Source organism: Cucurbita pepo, chromosome LG03, assembly GCF_002806865.2.
Source record: "Cucurbita pepo subsp. pepo cultivar mu-cu-16 chromosome LG03, ASM280686v2, whole genome shotgun sequence".
Taxonomy (NCBI): Eukaryota; Viridiplantae; Streptophyta; class Magnoliopsida; order Cucurbitales; family Cucurbitaceae; genus Cucurbita; species Cucurbita pepo.
The window spans coordinates 12,967,315-12,984,048 of record NC_036640.1 but is presented as its reverse complement, the minus strand read 5'-3'; the positions used below and the strand labels follow the sequence as shown (position 1 = coordinate 12,984,048).

At 37.4% G+C, this 16,734-nt stretch overlaps 3 protein-coding genes and 1 long non-coding RNA gene across 10 annotated transcripts; 3 read left to right on the top strand and 1 right to left on the bottom strand.

Moving 5' to 3' along the window:
• The first annotated feature begins 43 nt into the window (after positions 1–43).
• Positions 44–2,462, top strand: LOC111790690. 3 transcript variants are annotated; one of them, XR_002814536.1, is made up of 6 exons: positions 44–189; positions 326–421; positions 1,043–1,265; positions 1,814–1,937; positions 2,036–2,166; positions 2,351–2,462. It is a non-coding gene; the product is annotated as an uncharacterized LOC111790690 (long non-coding RNA). The 3 variants fall into 3 exon arrangements; XR_002814537.1 differs by having other exon boundaries at positions 48–189; positions 276–421; XR_002814535.1 differs by having other exon boundaries at positions 50–421.
• Positions 817–5,132, bottom strand: LOC111790686 (probable methyltransferase PMT15). The gene is made up of 6 exons (XM_023671700.1): positions 4,148–5,132; positions 2,795–3,005; positions 2,415–2,712; positions 1,744–2,136; positions 1,339–1,416; positions 817–1,254 (listed from the first exon to the last, which is right to left on the bottom strand). The coding sequence occupies exons 1-6, from the start codon at positions 4,811–4,813 to the stop codon at positions 999–1,001; spliced, it is 1,902 nt and encodes a 633-aa protein (XP_023527468.1). The 5' UTR covers positions 4,814–5,132; the 3' UTR covers positions 817–998.
• A 3,792-nt stretch (positions 5,133–8,924) lies between these two features.
• LOC111790885 (F-box protein PP2-A13-like) lies at positions 8,925–11,948 on the top strand. Its single transcript, XM_023671995.1, has 3 exons — positions 8,925–9,739; positions 9,855–9,973; positions 11,198–11,948. The coding sequence occupies exons 1-3, from the start codon at positions 9,416–9,418 to the stop codon at positions 11,634–11,636; spliced, it is 882 nt and encodes a 293-aa protein (XP_023527763.1). The 5' UTR covers positions 8,925–9,415; the 3' UTR covers positions 11,637–11,948.
• Positions 11,949–12,411: 463 nt separating this feature from the next.
• Positions 12,412–16,703, top strand: LOC111789682 (F-box protein At4g00755-like). 5 transcript variants are annotated; one of them, XM_023670328.1, is made up of 6 exons: positions 12,412–12,561; positions 13,064–13,237; positions 13,495–13,914; positions 14,005–14,177; positions 15,870–15,988; positions 16,209–16,703. In XM_023670328.1, the coding sequence occupies exons 2-6, from the start codon at positions 13,111–13,113 to the stop codon at positions 16,492–16,494; spliced, it is 1,125 nt and encodes a 374-aa protein (XP_023526096.1). In that variant the 5' UTR covers positions 12,412–12,561; positions 13,064–13,110; the 3' UTR covers positions 16,495–16,703. The 5 variants fall into 5 exon arrangements, with proteins under 5 accessions (XP_023526096.1, XP_023526097.1, XP_023526098.1 ...); XM_023670329.1 differs by having other exon boundaries at positions 12,412–12,577; XM_023670330.1 differs by having other exon boundaries at positions 12,412–12,649.
• The last annotated feature ends 31 nt before the right edge of the window (positions 16,704–16,734 follow it).

Here is a 16,734-nt window from a genome sequence, read left to right as displayed (position 1 = left end):
TCTCAATTTTAACCTATAAAATTATCAATTTATTTCGAAGGCGTTGCCGAATCAAGAAGCGCTCGAAACCTTCATGAGAATCACCGGCGCTTCCGAGTCTCTCGCCATGCGTAAGCTCGAGGTCCACTCTCCGTTGGAGTAACACTGCAGCACTTGAATTTTGTGTTGGTTTGTCGTTTTTATTTTCAGGTTTTCAAATTTCAACCACGACATGTACTTTTACTGATTGTTGATGAAATTTTAGCATTCAAAGTACTGAATGAACACATTCACAGTAACATCCGAATGATTGATCCGAGTTTCGCACCTAATTCTTGATGATTAGGCAAGGCCATATCGAAGGAGTTGAAGATGGCTCGATGATGTTGAGAGATCTCGGCCTCACCGGCAAGCAAGAAGCCTTGTTGGTGGAGTTAATATGGTATAATATCTTCCACCGACCACTTTTGAATTGAATAGATAGGTGGCCAACAGGTGCTCTAGCTCAATCTAGTTTATGTATATGAGTAGTTGAAAACTATTGGTGTGTGGATTGGCCAACAGAAACGAGAATTCTTAGAACAAGGGGCTTTTTGAGTGATCTTAATTATGGTTCTTAATAGATGATTCTATGTCAGATCTGGCAAGTTATTTGGTCCATGATCCTGTTAGGAAAATTTTGATACAAATTTTTGTACTCATTTCCTTCATTGTTTGCCATAAAAAAGAATTTCAACGTTTGAGTTTTGCACTTGATATCGAAAATTGTGCCATTTCTAGCTCGTGGTAAAATGTACACTTCAAATGTGTATGTGAATGTGATGATCTTGGGGGCCATTTGTAAGCATAATACAGACTGTTTATTAGTTATTGGGTCAGCACCAACAATTTCATCAAAATTCAAACGCCCTTCGCAAAAAAATGGGTAATGAAACAAAAAAATGAATTTATAACTGAGTTATTGACCCCAAAGATTAGAAAGGAAAAAGAGAACTTTGAATCAAAACATTGGGGCACTGCTAGTTTTCAGAAGATGTTTGCTTTTCTTGATTTTCTTCTTCAGATGCAGGTGCAGTCCAATACTGCTTGGTTGCAACCAATACCTTTTCTCTATGATGGGGTCCTTTCTCATGGTCTGCGATTCTGCATTCCCATTGCATAGCCTCTGCGATGTTCTTGACCTTCACCAACACATCCACGTCGTCTCTGAGGATCACGCTGCCCTGTGGCCGCAGAATCCTGTCCATCTCTAGCAGAATATCCTCCATTTCACATCTGCAACACAGGTATAATTTTCTCACTGAGTTAGTTTCCGAGCACTTTATGAAAGAACTTTGTAATATGCATAGTCTAATTTACCTGTCCTTGTACATACTGAAGACCGAATCACCATGGATGAAGTCATATGTTCGAGGATAAGTTGACATTGCCTCACACCTAAAAGATCAATTGGCGTTTTCAAATCAAAGTGAATATAATTGTAACAACCCAAACCCACGGCTAGCAGATGTTGTCCTCTTTGGACTTTCCCTTATGGGCTTCCTCTCAAGGTTTTAAAAAGCCTCTATTAGGAAGAGGTTTCCAAACCCTTATAAGGAATGTTTTGTTCCCCTCTCCATGGGGCCTCACAATCTACCCCCTTGTGTCCTTGCTGGCACACTATTCATACGCGTTTTAAAACCTTGAGGGAAATCCAAAGAGGAAAATATCTACTAACGGTGGACTAAGCTACATCTTGCTTGGTTGTATTTTAATTCTACATACCAATTTTGATATGTTCCGATTAGTCCTCGTTCGTAGATGACTCCAAGGGTGTTAAAATCTGCTTCGACAGGGACGATGTTCATGACCCACAGAGGATCGTCCACAAGGGCAGCTGCAAAGCCACCCAAGAATGAGTTCATGTCAAGCAAATTGCGGTACCTCCCAGGCTCAGCAAGCTGGTTGTCCAAGGCCTTGTAATATGCTACTCTCTTTCTCCATAATTCTGTATTTTCAGTGAAGTTTTGTGCTGTGATTTGCTTTAAACTCCCACTGCTTATTCTTGGTGGAACAGAAGTCAGTCTCTCTGGCCAATTGAGCAGCTGCCCACCAGCTGTTTCTTTTATGTCCGACACTTCAGGAAGTGGCGTCAAGCAAGGCTCCATTTTTGTGTACCTGCACTTAGACGACAAGTGTAAAAATGAGGTAAATATTATGACAAAAAAGGTGGAAACTGTTCTCAGTAGGGATAGATTTCTGTTGATTCTTGGCAAGAAAACCAAGCTTAGAATAAAGAAATAGCTGGTGAAAGAAGCAAAGAGCTCAACCCCTTGAGCATCTTTTTGGATATCAAACTTTTCAATCACTTTGGTTTTGGTATCACTTGCAGACTATGCCTTTTATCTTTGAATATCTCTTGAAAAAGAAGAATCGAGACAAAACAGTTTACGAACCATGCCGTGTCGGGGTTCTGTCCCTGGCAAAAGTTGGGGAATTTGAAGACCTTTCGATTCTTCTTACAGTGAATATGGTTGGTTGGTTTTTGCCAAATAGCAATATCACCCTTCTGCTTCAACTTTTTCCAGCAAAGGCTTTTAGCCACAGCCTCGATTTTCGACTGCTCGTCTTGGAGATCTTCGGCCGTTCTTTCCCAACCTTTCCAGTGACTTTCCCAGTTTATCGGCGGCCCGGAGAGGACCCAGTAGCCTCCAGGTCTTAGAATTCTATCGACTTCAATCAGGTACATACCATCTGCTCCACACAAAAGATGCATAGTTTGAATGAAAATGAGAATGCAGGGGATAGTACTTGGAAGAAAGAAGTAGAAAGATACCAGATTGAGCCCAGGGAATGAGGCAGCGAGAACAGTGAGCCATGTCGAAAGCTCGAGATGGATAAGGGAGTCGGATGGAAGCAAGAACTCCGATCAAAGCGGGAACTCCACGCTCGAGTGCGAATTGAACTTGTGCTTCATGAGTGTCTCTAGGTGCAAATGACATTGTCACTATGTTCCTTGACAATAAGTATGCCCCCCAACTCGCCACCTTACCAAACAACATCAAATCTTTGTTTCTCAATACAATAACTCTCTTAATGATTTTGTATCCATTGTTAATAGAAATTCATCCAAATCTTGAATGGAAAGAAGTAGTACTTGAAACAAAAGTAGTATGGGGTTAAAATTTTCGTTCCAAGTCACTTGAAATAGAAATGCTTGTGAGAGATAAACAATAATATTACAACTTTTGAATGAACACAAATATTTTAAATCTTTACAAGCACGCGAATGAATGTAAATCTCTAAAAAGATCATGATTTAGGTAAGTTATCAATTACATGAATTTCGGCCAAATTCGGGTCAAAATTTATGAACCTCACCAAAATTTCGTTATTGAAAAAGTACACAAACATAAATTATATCTATAAGCCTTTTCATGTTGATATTACATTAATCAGCAAGGGTCCAAAAAAAAAAAAGATATTTTTATTAACAAACTTTCAAGATATTTTTTAAAATTCACTATTATTTAATTCCTAATATTAGATAAGCTAAAAATTGATATCCATTAGCTACAATCACATGCATCCATGTGCACACCAATACGTAAATATAAAGTTGCCCCTAATTTTTACCCATTTTTCATTATTAATTAAAATTATCTAAAACTAATTAAAATAAACAATTATTCATAAATATTTTCCCGTATATATCCTATATCCATCTCATCACATGCGTGGCACTTTCTTATTTGTCGGTGACACTCTTAACTGACCCCAAACCTTACATCTATTATCTCTTAAGACTCAAACTAGTTACAAAAAATAAAAATAAAAAAATATCATGTCAAATTACAATTTAACCCTCGGTCCAGTCAATACTGATAGACTGGAAGAGGCAGAAAAAAAAAACAACAAATAAGAATAATTATGGTGTAATTTAAAAAAAATAATTAAAAAAAAGTCATTTTCTTATTGGTCGTTATCCTATTTATATAAGACTCCATATTTGAATTTATAATTTTTTTCATAATTAGAGGAAAAGTCTTATTTATTCTCTTTTATGGGATTTTTCAAAATCTATGGAAAGAGGTCAATTTCCGGTTATTTTCACAATAAAAAATTAAATTCAATGAATTTTGAGACAGGCCGGCCGGTTTGATCCGGCCGGTTAGAAATAGTTACGTACCCCACAGCCGGTGTCAACGGCGGTTCTGATGGACCCGTCGGCGAGATTGATCAATTTCCCGATATCGTCGATATAGGCGTTGGCGCCTCGAGGGAACATGGTGCCACCGCCGGGAAATCTAAACCGGTCCTTCTCGAACCGGACCCAGTTCTGATTCTTCTTCTCCACCGTCAATTCCTTATGCGGAACATTCGAAAACCAGGCGAAATCCCGGCTCTCCGGCCATGAGAACGGCAGTTTATACCCGACTGGCGCCGGAATCCGGCACTTCAGAATCTCTCCGGCGGCCGGGCAGTGCCTCTCTCTGTAGATCAATCGGTCCCTGTCGAATTGGAGCGACCTTTCCCGGTCCTCGCAGGGGGTGTATTCATAGAGCTTCGGGTCACACGGTGGGAGGTGAGGGCGACGCGCCTTTGGGATTACTTGGAGGTCGGCGGCGGTGTGATGGGCGGTGAAATCGAGGTCGATAACGGCGGTTTCAGAAGAAGTTTGGAAGGTGGCGGTTGAGGTAGTACATCCATAATTCCCGCCGACGAACAGAATAGATTTTCCGACGGAGTGTTGCCAAACGCCGACGAGATAAAAGGCGGCGCAGAGAATCGCGACCAAAGTAATTGTAAAGAGATTGAGCCTCCCAGCTTTGAATGGGAAATGGGTCACCGCCATTGAAGAGTTCAAGAAACAGGGGAAAACAGAGTATCAGAACCAGACGAACAAAAACAGACCTTTCCTCCCTCTCTCTCTCTAAAAACTCCGCCGGTTTAATTTCAATGAAGAGAGAGAGAGAGAAAGAACGCCGATTTGAAGAAGAAGAAGAGGGTTGAAGAAAGTGGGTGTGGGGATTTGGACTTTTTAAAGGCAGAGTGACGACTGAGAACGTTCAAGAACAAGAGAGAGAAAGAGGGAGGGTGGCGGCGCATGGGGAACACACGCGGAAGCGCCACCGTGGACGGCGGAGATATAAAGAGAAAAAAATGGGGGGTTTTATTTTTTATTTTTACTAGGAACAAAATTTGGTATTTTCGATTAAATCTCTCTGAAAAGAATATGAATATTCTTGTGTTTATTTATTTTCCAATTCCCTATGGAAATTCTTGTTCTTGATATTCGAGATTTTTAAAAAATTAAAAAAAATAAATAAATAGTCGCATTATTCGATTACGACGTCTTAAATTTGGATTCATCCATTTTGTTCCTTCCCCAAAAATTAAATTAAATTAAATATTTAAAATTATTACAAATTTAATCCATCAATTTTCTTGTTTTATCGTATATGTATTTTAATTCAATTATTGTGTGATAAAAAATCTTTTGAGGGATTTTTATAATTTATTAGAATTTTAAAAATATGTAATAAAATTTTAAAAAATATGTTTTTTTAATAAAATTTTTATATATTTTTAAAAATATGTAATCAAAAAATAAAAAGTATATATATTTTTAATTAATGGGAAGTGAAAATATGTTTTTCTTAAATAAAATTTTTATATATTTTTAAAAATATGTAATAAAAAAATCGAAAAATATATATTTTTAATTAATGGGAAGTGAAAATATGTAATAAAATTTTAAATAATATGTTTTTTTTAAATAAAATTTTATATATTTTTAAAAATATGTAATAAAAAATCGAAAAAATATATATTTTTAATTAATGGGAAGTGAAAATATGTAACAAAATTTTAAAAAATATGTTTTTTTTTTAAATAAATTTAAAAATACGTAATAAAATTAGTGGAGAGTGAAGTGGGAAGTGAAACTTAGCTTGCATGAGATGAGAGCTATGCTTGGTGATTTTGATGGGGGAAGTAATGGAAACGTAAGCATGTGGGGGTAGGGATATGGTGCGGGCCCACCCATACCGGTAATATGGTCCACGTGGGCCCATTCAGATCGAACGGGTCCAAAACGGTTATCATACTTGCTTCATTAGCTGATTAAATGTTTTCCTTTTTGACTTTTCCACCACTTTCACTTACTTACGTTTCCATCTCATCGTCTTTCCCTTTCTAATTTTTTTTTAATTCAATTTAATATAATTCAATACATAAAAATAATAATTATAATTATTCTATTTAATTTTAATTTTACACTTTTTATAGAAATAATACTCGTAAAAAAAAATTAAGGTAATATTAAAAAATTTAAAAATTAATGATTATTTTGTAAGAGTGTTTTTTAATTTTAATTAATATAAAATATTATTTAAAAGATAAAAATAAATTATTTTTCATACAAAAAATTTTATTTCAAGAAAAGGCGTGCACTAAAATTTAAGTAGATTTGTTATTTAAATAATTTAAATTATATTACATATTATCGTGGCCTCTCCACCCACGCGACACAACGGCGCGTGAGTTGTAAACGCCATTGGAAACGCTCCGTACAGCATCCCATGTGCCTGTCTCAACGGCTCCACCTTACGCCTAAGTCCTAACTATAAACCAACTAATCTCAATAATTTTGACTTTTTTCACTTTAAAATATATTAATATTGTAATTAAAATTTATTTTTACTAATTATAATTGAATATTATAAATGAGATAATGCTAAAAAGTGCATAAATAGGACAGGCAAGTAGTTAATTATTACGATCATACAATAATTAATGAATAATTGAATATAAATTAATGAAATATAAAGGACAAAATTAAGCATTTTGGTAAGGAGGGATAAAATCTTATATTATAATATTTTATTTATTTATTTATTTATTTATTTATTTATTTATGATGGTTATTAATGAAGATAATAATATGCTTTTCTTTGATTTGGAGGATGGCTGAGTTGTGAGTCACTTTTGGAGTCTATTGTGGGCCCAAAAAGCCCTTGGCGGGGAAGGTGGGGCCGAGGACTTTTTTGCCATTTTACTTGCCAACACAATTTGGTATCAATTTTTTGGTATTTTTCTTTTTCTTATATGACTTTTAGAATTTGTTCTAAATATTTTAATTTATCGTTCTTAATGATATTTTAATTTTTCATTAACTATATTCAAATTTTTATATATTTTAATAAATTGTATATATTAAGGCTATAAATTAATTTTTTTTAATTAATTAAAATATTATTCCAAATAAGATATTTTATACGTTTTTAAGGTAACGCATGAAATGGGAGTAAATTGCAAGTAATGCTCTTACACTTTTGGCACGTGTCACATTGAGCTATAAAAAATTTGCTATTCGCCCCTTCGAGTTTAGTATAATTAAAAGTTCAACCACAATACTTTTTTATTTTTACTTTTTAGAGAAAATTGGAGTGTAAGCCAAGCGGCCCAAACTAAAAGAATACACATTATCCTAATGGGCCGCATGGCCCATTATATGGCCCATGGAGGAACAATTTAAATTCTATTAAAACCAAATAAATGATATATTTATATTTTACAAAGAAAAAAATTGTTTGCTCTTATTTATTTATTATTTTTTTTTTCTTTTAATGTTCGTCCGATCTTATTATACGTTAATACTGTATTAGTATTTTCACGGGTTCTATTTTAGCACGAGTTCATATTTGAAATGGTAGATAGCTGGAAAGTCGGAAGCTCGAAAACCCTATTTGAAAAGTAGTAGCATAACAAACCCATATTTCAAATCATTCTCGACAATGATTCGAGCCCATTTTTTTATATTGAAATTTTTTATTTTTTAAATTTAAGCTTATATACATTCCATCTACAAATTTTCAAGTATTATTATTATTATTATTATTATTTTGTAATAATAATAATAAAACAACAGTAGTGTAAAATTATTCAAACATGTATTATTTAATTTATATATTAAAATATTGTCTCTCTGTCAATAAGCAAATGATAAAAAAAAAACAATAAAAAAAAACATGGATTTGGATCCTACGTGGATCTGAGTCAGCACATAATCCGTCAACCACATATTTAAAATTACATATACATTTAAAATATTTTGAGAGTTTTTTTATTTTTATTTTTATTTTTTTAATTTCCAAAAAGTTGTTATTATTATTGTTTATTTTTACCATTACTTTAAATTCAATCATATATTATTTATAAATAAACTTCAACTTTATGAATGTTCATAGCTCTTAAAATAAAATTTTAACAATATATATATATATATAATGATGCTTTTTCTTTCATCCATCAATCCTACGTAATAATAATAATAATAATTATTATTATTATTATTATTATTAATTATCTTTCAATGTTTCAATTAAAATTATTATATAAAAAATGGTACATCGGAGGTATTGTTCGTAATTTTAAAAGGGACTCCACGTTTGACTATGAAAGTCACAAATACTTGGTTGGATCAGTTGAACTCGTTGAGGCAATAATCCTCCACAAAGGCAGTTTCAAAGCTCTCAAAGCTGGCATTTTTCGTCGTATACGGATTGGAATCTCTTAATAAGAAAAAGCTAGATTTACTAATGAGACTCGACTTTTTGTCGGTTCCTTCTGCAACCGACAGTCATAATTATGTCAATAGCTTTCAAATTGCAATCGTAAATGTAATTTAATTACTCGTGATTTAGCTTCCCATGCCCATAGACGATGGTCGACTAAGATCGTGACTAGTTTTGTTTATCATTTTATCTTAATTAACGTTTTAGTAACAAAAAAAAAAAAAAAAAAAAAAANTATCCACAAAGACAAATAACGACAAATCCAAAACAAATTTTTAAAACGGAATAAAAATCGCCTCGGGAAAAGGAAAAGAACTATAAACTAACAACGCGCCAAAATGACAGCGTTGATTGAGAACACGCGCTTCCGTTTCTTCTCCCCTTTTGGCGCGTGTATTGCACGATTGTTCTGTAGCGGAATCCGTTTCGTTTTCCTCGTGGCGATGCACGACGAATCGTACTGTACTGAATGCGCCCTCGCTGCCTCCATTCCATGCCAATCCTGACGAACACAAGAAGATAAAGAAATTCAGAGTTTAAAGCGATTTAACTTTCTTTTGATCCTATTTTGTCTTTGAGTTTATTAAATCCTCGGGAGTTCTTCAATTTTCTTCATCTTTTCTTCTCAATTTCTGGGTTTTTTTTGGCTTGAAAGTGGCGATTATCTTGAAAAATCGCTTTGGGAGTTTATGATTCTTGAAATAAATGAGTTTGGATTTGGTTTTGGGGTGGGGTGTTGTTCTATTCGCGTTCCTCCCTTTGAATCTCGTGGTGAAGATCTTCAGATTCAGGTTTAAATTCAAGTTCTAAGTTGAATTTAAGAACTAGGTTCTGCGGATTCTTCTTTCAAATTTTAGGGTTTAAGGCGGTTCAATCGAATGGGTGCTAATCTGTCGAATAACAGTGGAAGAAATGGTCCGCCATTAATGTCAGGGCTTGAAGATATGCCGGAAAACTGTGTGGCTCTGGTTCTAATGCATATGGACCCGCCGGAGATTTGCAAATTAGCCGGAGTTAATCGGATGTTTCGCGGCGCTGCGTCGGCGGATTTCATCTGGGAGTCTAAATTGCCTTGTAATTATCAGTTTCTGATGGATAAAGCATTCGAGTTCAACGAGAAAGAGAAAAGAACAGCGAATTTGAGGAAGAAAGATGTGTATTCTAAGCTCTGCAAACGAAATACCTTAAATGGCGTCTGGAAGGTTTATCTCTGTTCTTGATCTGTTTTGAATTGTAATTTGAATTCTGGATTTGGATTGATTTAGGGTTTAGGGTTTAGGGTTCTTCTGAAATGGGTTCTTATTTTATTTGGTGAAGGAGTTCTGGTTGAACAAGAGAACTGGAGGGCTATCAATGGCTATCTCTTGGAAAGCATTGAGTATCACTGGAATTGATGATCGGAGATATTGGAATCATATTTCAACAGAGGAATCCAGGTGAGATTACTTTAGAAGCTCTGTAGAACTTCGATTTTGTGTTGTTATTGAATAAGCTAACACTGTTTACCATTGGGATTTGATCAACTCCGAGTATGATTTAGCCTAAACTTAGCCTTTTAGGGTATGTTCGGAGCCATTTTATATGTGTTTAAGCACTTGTAAAGTCATTTCGTACGAGCTTCGAGCTTCGAAGAAATAGAAAAAGAAGTAAATTCCTTTTGAGTTTCGCTTTCACCCTTCAATCCTACGGCTAAGATAGTGGCTCTAGAGCTCATGCAGTAGCTTCTAGCTTCGCCCGCAAATCCTACTAGTTCCTAAGGCCGTCCACCCCTATCGAAACTAGAGCTTTGCTTTCACCTGTCCCAGCACTTGCCTTAGGCGAGGCTGATCCCACGACTAAGATAGTCGCTCTAGAGGTCAACAGCAACTTCCGGCTTCTCCCGTGAATCCTACTAGTTTCTGAGGCCATACACCCTTATCAAAACTAGAGTTTTGCTTTCACCCCTCCGTGCACTCACCTTAGGGGAGGCTGATCCCATGGTTAAGATAGTCGCTTCAGAGGTCACGTAACAGCTTCCGGCTTTGCCCGTGAATCCTACTAGTTTCTGAGGCTGTCCACCCCTATCAAAACTAGAGTTTTGCTTTCACCCTTTCGTGCACTTGCTTTAGGAGAGGCTGATCTCACGACTAAGATAGTCACTCCAGAGGTCACGCTGCTACTAGTTCCTGAGGCCGTCCACCTATATCAAAACCCCATTTAACAACTAGGGCAGCTCGAGAGGCGCCAGGACCGGAGAAAGTTCCATTGCAATGGAGGATGTTTTGAGAAATGAGCTTTGAGATTGTTTATTCTTTTTTGTAGTTGTTTTCTTTGTTTAATGTGTTTTCACGGTGACCTGTGCTTTTAGAACAGCCGGAGTTCGACGTTCAAAGAACTCGAGCTTGTGAACAATGGTTTCAAGTGTAGCTGTGGCGAGAAAACGATCAAGTGACCTCGATCTTCCGATTCACACACAGTAATTTCAAAACCTTTACGAGTTAGCCGATCACGTAGCTCTATAAACTTTCAAAAGCATTGATCATTTAACAGCCTTTGCTCATTTGGTCATTATATCACCGAACATACGTCGATATAGAATTGTTTGACATTTTCATTCTTTCATACGTCGAAAGTTCTTGATAATCGAGATCTTGGAGTGATATTTCTGTTCCTAAATCCAGATTTCAGACGATAGCTTATCTTCAACAAACATGGTGGCTCGAGGTGAACGGAGAGCTCAAGTTCCAATTCCCAGAAGGGAGATACGCGGTGTTCTTCAGGCTCCATCTCGGGAAACCATCGAAGAGACTCGGTCGTCGAGTCTGCTACACAGATCAAGTCCATGGCTGGGACATAAAGCCGGTGAGGTTTCAGCTGACGACGTCCGATAATCAGCATACCGAATCGCGGTGTTTCTTGGGCAGCCCTGGGAATTGGCTAAACTATCACGTGGGAGATTTCACGGTTGAAAGTAGTGGGAAGAACAACAGTATGATGAAGCTGAAATTCTCATTGACTCAGATTGACTGCACACACACCAAAGGAGGGCTCTGCCTTGACTCTGTGCTGATACGGCCTTCTACTCAACCAAACCAGCCAAAGTACAGATTTTGTAGCTAATCGACCAACACGGGTCAGATCGGATTGGATCGGAAGTCTGATGGGGTTTGAGACGAGGACTCCGAGTCGCTCAGAGACCGAGCTGGATCACTCACTAGTCGGAAAAATGCCTAGTTTTTCAATTTTCAGACATGTTCTGTTTGAAAGTTTTGGTGTCATTTTATGTTTCGGGACTTCGAATATGATTTAGACCATAAATATGAAACATCATAATATAACGATGGAGATATGTCTGGACAGAATCACGTCCTTTGCCTAATTACTACTATTTGTGTGAGTGGTTATATAATAAAGTGTTGTAATTTTTTTTTTATGTGATTTAAACCATCGATATGACATATCACGATGTACTGGTGAATATATGTTTGAAGATACCGTCATATTATGACCTGTTACAAATATTTGAGTCAAAAGTTGTTACACGAGATGTGAAATTCCGTCGTTTAAAAGAACTATAGGGCTAAAATTATATTTTGACAAAATAAAATAAGGCTAAATTAATAAAACTTTAAAAAAATTAAAAATACTCGTCACATTAGTTTTAGACGAAGATGGTTAATATTTTATTTCAATAATAATTTTCTATTAAAATTATTGGGTTTTTTTTAAACAAAAGTACGGTAGATAATTTTTATTATATATATTTTTTAGTTTAAGATATATTTTTTTTATTAATTAAAAAAAAAAAAAAAAAAAAAAAAAGGTGTAGGGTTGGTGATGGGAATGCAAGAGGATTAACTATTTAATTACAAAACAAAAGTGGGTTTCGCTGTCCTTCAAACTGCTTTCCAATTTTACTCTCTTTCCGATTTCATAATCATCTATTTGAGCTCATCATTCTCTACCAAATCCCCGTCCCTCTGATTCTTCTTCAAGGATTCTTTTTCCTTTTTTTCTTGAGGGACACTTTCGGTCTCTGACGAAAGTAAGCACTGGAAAATGTATCACTTCCTTTTAATTTCATGAAATGGCTATCTGTTACTGATTTCGTTCCGAATTTTTCTCATAATGAGGTGAAATTTTGGGCGATCGGTTCGTTTATCTGATTATTCTATTTGATTTCGTATGTTTTTCGCCATTTTCTTTGAATCTTCTGAGGTTTTCTTTTGTTGTTTGCATCTCTGTGAATTGAGGGTTTTTTGAATGAATTCTGTTCGATGATTCTTAAATGGCGCTTTAATTTTCTCCGTTTATTGCTTTCTATCGAGGAAGTTTTGGTTTCGCATTTCAATAGAGTTTTCTTTCGTTTCGAGTGGTTAAATCCAGCGCCATAATTGCAAGTTCTTGTCATTATTTTAAATTTGGTGTGTTCTTTGTATATTTGAAGATTGTTCATCGGAATTATGTTCGAGTTTCTTAGTTCATTGCTCCATCAGAATCTTGAATTTGTGTCATTATAAGTTATGTTTTCTTCCCTTTCAACTCAGGTCTAGTTTTGGAAGCTGCTGCATTTTCTTATGGTAAGTTGCCAGAAATGGAAGTCCGTTTGGATTTCTTGGATTTGCTTCCACTCGACATGTCGAGAAAGATTTTAATGTGCTTCGATGATGTTTCTGATATCGTTCGAGCGAGTGCAGTCTCACGGCGTTGGCAACATTTAGGTGAGTACATGTGTTAGAAGTTCATATCAACTTTCAGTATTGATTAAACTGCATATGTTATGTATTCATGATATTGATGTCAGATTCATGTAACTTATAAGTTAGTTCTGATATATGGAGTGATCATGGAAAAGTAAACAGTAATAGAAATGCATTTTGTGAAGAATGTTCGATACTGAACAATACGAAGAAGAAAGAGATAGCGGAAACCTTGTAGTTTCATTCTATTGACAGGCTTTATGTTTTACTTTTCGTAGTGTTAGGAAATGGTTTATCAAAGCACCTCTGCTTTAGATCATTCCCTCATTTGTCGAGAGTAGCTTCGATTGTTGAAGTAACGAACTCGGAAGTGAATGGAAACGAAGAAGCAGCATGTAGTAGTTCAAGAGATTCAAAATCAGTGCAGAGGGATCACAGAGTTTATTCGTATCTCGCTCATGCATCTGCATCGTTTCTTATGAGAAATTGCATTTTAGAGGCAATTACTGCTTCGAGCACTGATAATGATCCTGAAGAAAGCATTACGAACACGTTGGAAGCGAGAGATCTCATTGCAAGGAGAGCTTCGTATTGGTCAAGTAAAGGACACTTTAAACCTGATGTATCCGAGACACTGATATACAAACTGGTTTCCAATTTATGTGTTGTAACTGAGATTAATATACGACCTTTCCAAGGTATTTCTTTGGCTTGGCTGATTTCCTGTATAGGTTTTTTCGCCTTCTATGTTGTTTGCTTTGATGATGAATGTCTATTTTCTTGTCCAGCATTTTTTCAGTCTGGTTCACCGATATACTCATCTAAAGCCGTGCGGTTTCGATTTGGTCACTTAAAACATGTCATGGATCTTAGGAGCGATCTGGCTGGGGAGTTACACCGTGGATCTACGAAGGAGATGTTTACGTGGACGTATACTTCTCCAGAATTTCCAATGGCTCAGGTATATCATAAGTTCATGCTTTGCTAATGCATTCTGCATTTCTCTTATTGTCGAATTCCATTTCCTTGTTCAAAGTGCCCGTCATTTTTCTATCAGTAAGGTCTTTTTATGTTTTAGTCGGGGCAATCGCTCAGGGTTATTGTTTTCGAGTCTAATAATTTATGCAGCGTAATACTCTGTCCACGATCTTGAACCTTATTGTGAGATCCCAACGCTGGGCCCTGAAGAGGGGTGGATTGTGAGATCCTACATTGGTTGGAGAGGGGAACAAAACATTTATTATAAGGGTGTCGAAACCTCCCCTAGCAGACACATTTTAAAACCTTGAAGGGAAGCCTAGAAGGGAAAGCCCAAAGAGGACAATATCTGCTGGTGTTGAGCTTGGGTTGTTACCAATGGTATCATAGCCAGACACCGAGCAGTGTGCCAGCGAGGAAGCTATGCCTCGAAGACAATATCTGCTAGTGGTGAGCTTGGGTTGTTATCAATGGTATCATAGCCAGACACCGGGTAGTGTGCCAGCGAGGAAGTTGAGCCTCGAAGGAGGGTGGACACTGGGCGGATATCTGCTAGTGGTGAGCTTGGGTTGTTATCAATGGTATCATAGCCAGACACCGGGTAGTGTGCCAGCGAGGAAGTTGAGCCTCGAAGGAGGGTGGACACTGGGCGGATATCTGCTAGTGGTGAGCTTGGGTTGTTATCAATGGTATCATAGCCAGACACCGGGTAGTGTGCCAGCGAGGAAGTTGAGCCTCGAAGGAGGGTGGACACTGGGCGGATATCTGCTAGTGGTGAGCTTGGGTTGTTATCAATGGTATCATAGCCAGACACCGGGTAGTGTGCCAGCGAGGAAGTTGAGCCTCGAAGGAGGGTGGACACTGGGCGGATATCTGCTAGTGGTGAGCTTGGGTTGTTATCAATGGTATCATAGCCAGACACCGGGTAGTGTGCCAGCGAGGAAGTTGAGCCTCGAAGGAGGGTGGACACTGGGCGGTGTGCCAACGAGGACATTGAGCTCTGAAGGGGATGCTCACTGGGCCCAGCGAGAACGTTGAGCCCCAAAGGGGGTGGATTGTGAGATCCCTCATCGGTTGAAGAGGGGAACAAAACATTCTTTATAAGAGTGTGGAAACCTCTTCCTAGTAGACGCATTTTAAAACCTTAAGGGGAAAGCCTAGCGAGGACAATATCTGCTAGCGGTGAGCTTGGGTTGTTACACATGGTATCAGAGCCAGACACTGAGCAGTGTGCCAGCGAGGAGCGAGGACGTTGAGCCTCGAAGGGGAGGTAGACATTGGGCGGTGTGCCAACGAGGACGCTGAGCCCTGAAGAGGGTGGACACCTCACTGGGCCCCAAAGAGGGTGAATTGTGAGATTCTACATCGGTTGGAGATGAGAACGAAACATTCTTTATAAGGGTGTGGAAACCTCTCCCTAGCAGACGCATTTTAAAACCTTGAGGAGAAGCCTGAAAAACCCAGGACAATATCGGCTAGCGGTGGGCTTGGGCGGTTTTTCACATATCGAACTTGATATCTTCTATCTGTTTCCAGCTTTCATCAGCTATCAGATTGTGTTGGAGCTCTGATTTTTACATAATACAAGAATGTTAGTTTTGTTTGATTCACTTGAACATGGTTAAAATCCATTTAATTCCGTAACTGATGGGTCAAATGACATCTTACTGAACAGGAAAATTGCTTGCAGAAGTTCAAACTTCCTCAACCTGTTCTTTGCATAGGAGGCATTTTGCAAATCGAGCTGCTTGGGAGGGTACAAAGACAGGAAACAGATGCTTTGTTCTACATATGGTATGTTCACTCGTATATATACTTTTTCTTCCTTCTGCCTGTCTGGCGTAGCGTTTCCTTTTAGCTCGAAAGAATTTCCAAGAAACAGCTGCCCAGCAACGTTACCTCGGACGGGTCGAACAAGAGCAGCATGCTCTCCCCTTTGTCTGCAGCATTAAGATATAGTTTGTTGAATCTTGCACCACTAGTGATGTCTTAACAGCTCGTGTTTCCCCTGCAGCGTTTCTCATGTTCAAGTTATCGGACGGTCATTGTCGCCTGCATTTGATATCGAAATCCTTGAACCATCATGGGAGTTCATTTTAAAATGTAACCGTCAGGCAAAGACTTATAACCAGTTAAGCATGCTTGACAATGAACCACTCACGATCCTTCCCACATATTTGGAGAGACGTGTAATCGAGTTGCGACAGATTGTGAATATGCTTCGGGGAAACGTAGTTCAAGGCGAGTATTATGCATGGGGTGATGAAGAAGATGAATCAGATGAAGATTTTGTTGCTTAAATCAATCATCTTGTTCCAAAAAAGAAGAAAAGAGGGAAGGCTCCTAACCATCCAGAATTGTGACAAATATTCTGTGCATACAGTATTTTGCTGGCGCTTGTGTAGATGAATGTAAAAAGCACAGCTCTTTTTCTATGGCTTTATAATATGGAAGTGTAGTAAATAATGTTAGTAATATTACCACTATAAAGCATACAATATTTTCCTTATGTTTCTCTCATGGGTTCTGAATGCATCTAG